Source organism: Nerophis ophidion, linkage group LG19, assembly GCF_033978795.1.
Source record: "Nerophis ophidion isolate RoL-2023_Sa linkage group LG19, RoL_Noph_v1.0, whole genome shotgun sequence".
Lineage (NCBI taxonomy): Eukaryota > Metazoa > Chordata > Actinopteri > Syngnathiformes > Syngnathidae > Nerophis > Nerophis ophidion.
In genome coordinates, this window is record NC_084629.1 from 2,600,939 (window position 1) to 2,607,341 (window position 6,403).

General features: G+C 40.3%; 1 protein-coding gene across 1 annotated transcript in view; it reads left to right on the forward strand.

Moving 5' to 3' along the window:
- The window catches only part of kcnj3a (potassium inwardly rectifying channel subfamily J member 3a), a 170,953-nt gene extending 164,830 nt beyond the window's left edge, over positions 1 to 6,123 (forward strand). Inside the window, exon 3 of the mRNA XM_061878994.1 lies at positions 2,669 to 6,123. Within this exon, the coding sequence (XP_061734978.1) occupies positions 2,669 to 3,255 (587 nt within the window). The 3' untranslated portion in view covers positions 3,256 to 6,123. The remainder of the gene's footprint in view (positions 1 to 2,668) is intronic.
- Positions 6,124 to 6,403: the final 280 nt, after the last annotated feature.

The following is a 6,403-nucleotide window of genomic DNA, read 5'->3' on the forward strand; positions in this document are numbered from 1 at the left end:
TGGTAGAAAGTGGGGATCGAACCAGGAACCCTCAGATTGCTGGCACGGCCACTCTGCCATCTCCTCTATATAAAATACTGTATAACAATGGATCCTCTGCTTCAGGGGTCAGCAACCTTTTTGAAACCAAGAGCTACTTCTTGGGTACTGATTAATGCAAAGGGCTACCAGTTTGATACAGAAATAGCCAATTTGCTCAATTTACCTTTAATAAATAAATATATATATTAAAAAAAAAGGGTATTTCTGTCTGTCATTCCGTCGTAAAATGTTTTTCCTTTTACGGAAAGTTTTTTGTAGAGAATAAATGATGAAAAAAAACGCTTAATTGAACGGTTTAAAGGAGGAAAAAACACGAAAAAAAATGAAAATTAAATTTTGAAACATAGTTTATCTTCAATTTCGACTCTTTAAAATTCAAAATTCAACAGAAAAAAATCGAGAAAAACTAGCTAATTCGAATCTTTTTGAACAAAAAATTAAAAAAAAGAATTTATGGAACATCATTAGTAATTTTTCCTGATTAAGATTAATTTTAGAATTTTGATGACATGTTTTAAATAGGTTAAAATCCAATCTGCACTTTGTTAGAATATATAACAAATTGGACCAAGCTATATTTCTAACAAAGACAAATCATTATTTTTTCAAAATTTTCCAGAACAAAAATTTTAACAGGAATTCAAAAGATTTTTAAATAAGATTCAAATTGGACTCTACAGATTTTCTAGATTTACCAGAATAATTTTTTCAAAATTTTCCAGAACAAAAATTTTAACAGGAATTCAAAAGACTTTGAAATAAGATTCAAATTTGACTCTACAGATTTTCTAGATTTGCCAGAATAATTTTTTGAGTTTTAATCATAATAAGTTTGAAGAAATATTTCACAAATATTCTTTGTCGAAAAAACAGAAGCTAAAATGAAGAATTAAATTAAAATGTATTTATTATTCTTTACAAAAAAAAAATACTTGAACATTGTCAGGAAAGAAGAGGAAGGAATTTAAAAGGTAAATGTGTTTAAAAATTCTACAATCATTTTTAAGGTTGTATTTTTTCTCTAAAATTGTCTTTCTGAAAGTTATAAGAAGCAAAAAAAAAAAAAAAAAAAAAAAGAATTTATTTAAACAAGTGAAGACCAAGTCTTTAAAGTATTTTCTCGGATTTTAAAATTTTATTTGAGTTTTGTCTCTCTTAGAATTAAAAATGTCGAGCAAAGCGAGACCAGCTTGCTAGTAAATAAATACAATTTTAAAAATAGAGGCAGGTCACTGGTAAGTGCTGCTATTTATTTTTTTTAGTAATTATTGTCACCGACGTCCCACTGGGTGTGAGTTTTCCTTGCCCTTATGTGGGCCTACCGAGGAACTCATAGTGGTTCGTGTTGTGGTTTGTGCAGCCCTTTGAGACACTAGTGATTTAGGGCTATATAAGTAAACATTGATTGATATTTGAGCTATTTTTAGAACAGGCCAGCGGGCGACTCATCTGGTCCTTACGGGCGACCTGGTGCCCGCGGGCACTGCGTTGGTGACCCCTGCTCTACTTCATGTCTTGAAGGAAATCAATCAATCAATCAATCAATGTTTATTTATATAGCCCCAAATCACAAATGTCTCAAAGGACTGCACAAATCATTACGACTACAACATCCTCGGAAGAACCCACAAAAGGGCAAGGAAAACTCACACCCAGTGGGCAGGGAGAATTCACATTCAGTGGGACGCCAGTGACAATGCTGACTATGAGAAACCTTGGAGAGGACCTCAGATGTGGGCAACCCCCCCCCCTCTAGGGGACCGAAAGCAATGGATGTCGAGCGGGTCTAACATGATACTGTGAAAGTTCAATCCATAGTGGCTCCAAGACAGCAGTGAGAGTCCCGTCCACAGGAAACCATCTCAAGCGGATCAGCAGCGTAGAGATGTCCCCAACCGATACAGGCGAGCGGTCCATCCTGGGTCCCGACGAGCGGTCCATCCTGGGTCTCGACTCTGGAGAGCCAGTACTTCATCCATGGTCATCGGACCGGACCCCCTCCACAAGGGAGGGGGGGACATAGGAGAAAGAAAAGAAGCGGCAGATCAACTGGTCTAAAAAGGAGGTCTATTTAAAGGCTAGAGTATACAGATGAGTTTTAAGGTGAGACTTAAATGCTTCTACTGAGGTAGCATCTCGAACTGTTACCGGGAGGGCATTCCAGAGTACTGGAGCCCGAACGGAAAACGCTCTATAGCCCGCAGACTTTTTTTGGGCTCTAGGAATCACTAATAAGCCGGAGTCCTTTGAACGCAGATTTCTTGCCGGGACATACAACAACATTATGCTAATTTTGGGGACAACGTGGCCTTTTTTTTTTTTTTTTTTTTTTTTTTTACGAGTCACCCTGCAAAAGCTGGTAAACATCCGCTTGAATAAGTGGAAACCCATTATGAGCTTTTATTTTGGCGGCTGTGTCCGCGACGTGTTGCTGGGTGAAAATGACAACGCCGCTCCAAAAAAAACCAAAAGTGTGGCTTGTATTTGAGGAGTGCCAAGCCTGTGATGAAAGTACCTTCGCGTTTAATCCTCTCCAAACACGGCAACACAATGGCGGGTAATTTGCCGCAATTGTTCGGTGCCTGGAGTGGATCCAATGCGACGTCTCACCGTGTGTTTCTTGCAGGGATGACCTGCCAGGCGAGGACGTCCTACACCGAGGACGAGGTCCTGTGGGGCCACCGCTTCTTCCCGGTCATCTCCTTGGAGGAGGGCTTCTTCAAGGTGGACTACTCGCAGTTCCACGCCACCTTCGAGGTGCCCACCCCGCCCTACAGCGTGAAGGAGCAGGAGGAAGCCCTGCTCCTCGCCTCGCCCGTCATGGCCCCGTCGTTGTGCAACAGCGGGGAGAAGAACAGCTCCCTGGACTGCTTGGAGACCCTGGAGGACAATGACAGCACCACCAAGCTGCCCGCCAAGCTCCAGAAGATCACGGGGCGGGAAGGCCTGCCCAAGAAGCTCCTGAGGATGAGCTCCACCACCTCGGAGATGACGTACAGTTTCGGAGACCTGCCCATGAAGCTGCAGCGGATCAGCTCGGTCCCGGGGGTCTCCGACGACAGGCACGGCGGGAGGGTCTCCAAAATAAGCACGGAGCCCATCAGTAAGTCGGTTGCGGACTTGCCCCCTAAGCTGCAGCGACTGGCCGGGGGCAGGATGGACGGACACCTGCCGCCCAAACTTAGAAAGATGAATTCGGATCGCTTCACATAGAGCGAGCTCTTTTAACTCCTTAACGTCTTTCTCTCCTGACTTTGCCAGTTGAAAAATATTCCTCTTATATCGAAAGATGTGCACAAGCAGCTTATGTCCAGCGGGCGTCCCCGGTGTGCAGTCGTGGTCGAAGGTTTACATACACTTGTGAAGAACGTTATGTCGTGGCTGTCTTGAGTTTGTCCAATTTTTTGTTTTCATCCGACCACACAACTTTCCTCCAGAAGGTCTTATTTTTGTCCATGTGATGTCAGAAGAAACAAAAATTGGCCACAATACCCAGCAATACGTTTGAGGCTTTTAATCCCAGGCACACCAGGCCTACCGCAAAAGCATGGTGGTGGAAGCATTACCGTATTTCCTTGAATTGCCGCCGGGGCGCTAATTAATTTAAAACCTCTTCTCACTCCGGCGCTTACCAAAGGCATGCGCTTAAAATTTTGAGTGTGATGTAAGGATACCATCATGAAAAATAAACTTTATTATGGTCTTACCTTTACTTATAAATGAAGTCCATGCACAGCTTCTCCTGATAAAAAACATCGATAACTTGTTTATAGAAGTCTTCCTTATGTTTCTTCAGTTTTAAAGGTCTCTGTCTCGATGGAGATCTTCCTTTATTACCTCCTGTTTCGATTGAAAGTCCAGTTTAGAAAACTTTTATTTCAGATATGTAATCCCCCATGTTAAAAGTGCAAGCGAGAGGAAAAAATATACACACGCTGCTTGTTGTCACTTCTTCTGCAGCCGAGTAGTCGCAAGAAGGATCACTAGCGCCCTCTACCACCAGGAGGCGGGAGTCATTTAATGACTCATACTTGACACACGCAGCTACGGTATATTAATAAAACATAGCTGCTTACTTGTCTTTTTTAGCATACTCAATAGCTTGGACCTTAAATCCTACTGAATAGCTCCTAATCTTCGTCCCTTTGTGCGATTTCAAATGATTGAAATCAGCCCCCTCCATTTTGAAAATGATGACAGGTGAAGTGTCACTCGTGACGTGACGAGTTTGACCCTGTGGAAATCCTAGGCATATGCTGATTATTTTGCGAAACGAGTTTGACCCGGCGGAAATTCTCGACATGCGCTAATAAAAATAATATTTTGCGAAACGAGTTTGACCCGGCAGTAATTCTAGGCAGGCGCGTACTATACACCCGGCGGCAATTCAAGGAAATACGGTATTGTCTGTGCCTGTTTTGCTGCCAATGGAACTGGTGCGTTACAGAGAGTAAATAGTTGAGTTAAAGTTAAAGTACAGACACTAGGTGTGGTGATATTTGTCCTCTGCATTCGACCCATCCCCTTTGTTCACCCCCTGGGAGGTGAGGGGAGCAGTGGGCAGGAGCAATTCCGCACCCGGGAATAATTCCAACCCTTGGTGCTGAGTGCCAAGCAGCGAGGTAATGGGTCCCATTTTTGTAGTCTTAGGTATGACTCGGCCGGGGTTTGAACTCAGGGTGGACACTCTAACCACTAGGCCACCGAGTAGGACAATGAAAAAGGACCCATTTTTTCAGGACAACCTACAATCATCATCAACCCGGAGGTTGGGTCTTGGGTGCAGTTGGGTGTTCCAACAGGATAATGACCCCAAACACACCGTCAAAAGTGGTAAAGGAATGGCTAAATCCGGCTAGAATTAAGATTTTAGAATGGCCTTCCCAAAGTCCTTACTTAATTAAACGTGTGGACAATGCTGAAGAAACAAGTCCACGTCAGAAAAACAACAAATTAAGCTGAACCGCACCAATTTTGTCAAAAGGAGCGCCTTACTGCATTGAAACTTGCCAAGGGACATGTAACCCAAATTGTACGTATACTTTTGACATTGACATTTTCAGTAGACCCATAATAAATTCATAAAAGAACCAAAATTCATGAATGTTTTTTTTTGTGACCAACAAGTATGTGCTCCAATTACAAAAAAAAAAAAAAAAAATTGTAGAAGTGATCGGAAACTCAAGACAGCCACGACATTAAGTTCTGCACAAGTGTACGTAAACTTTTGACGGGGACTGCAAGTGTACATGCATTGACGGAAGACTCTCGTTGGGACGTTCTACAATTAGCACAATCAGGCATGTGAGAAGAAAACAGCGCATGTAGAACCCAATCTCAATAATGAATTCCCGGCATGACATTAACCGATGTTTGTAGAAAAAAAAAAAAAAAAAAAAAAATTCTAATTTCATTCGTAAATCTTCTGATGAAGTGAGTGGAAAAGAAAAAAAAATTGCACAAAGCCATATAATTTCAAACCCACATGATTCTAATTTGTGGCACTCATTTGTTTTGAGTTTCTTGCTTTGGTTGTTTAATGTAAAGTTGTGATTGCATGCTCCTCTTACTGACTATACAAAAAAAAAAAAGGTCATAGACAACGTTGTTTAGCCTTAACTATATTACCTTGTTTCCATTGTCATGCTCTTTCCGGAACTTAGGGCCTGATCTACTAAAGATCCAAATGCCAGGAGCTAAACAGCAGGGGACCAAAAAATGTGCTTGCCTACAAAGACAGCGTGGACAATTAACAACAACTGCAAAAGTAACGCAGATCGCCTTATTTAAAAAATGTTCTTTTTAACCATGGCAGCCACCATGGAGACACTCATTTACTGCACATTAACGTTACCATGCTCCTACCCGTGGGGCTCTGCTATGTTTTCAAACATGCAGCATATCTTTATGCACCATTTACTGGGCATTTTAGAGGCAGCGTATCAAGAAGAAACCCCACATTTTTGAGCGTCCAAAAGAAAATGCATATTGCAACAGTTTATTTTTATATATATATAAAGTAAACACAACATTATTAATATTGCTACTATGGATAATTTCAACAAAAACTCCTCTATATAAATAAACATTGATTATATATATATATATATATATATATATATATATATATATATATATATATATATATATATATATATATATATATATATATATATCATAAGGAGATTTTCTGATGATTGAGGGAAACCCTCATGAAACAGTTCTGTAGTCTTGGGATTTTTTCCCACATATATATATATATATATATATATATATATATATATATATATATATATATATATATATACATATACATATATATATACACATATATATACATATTTATATATCCATATATACA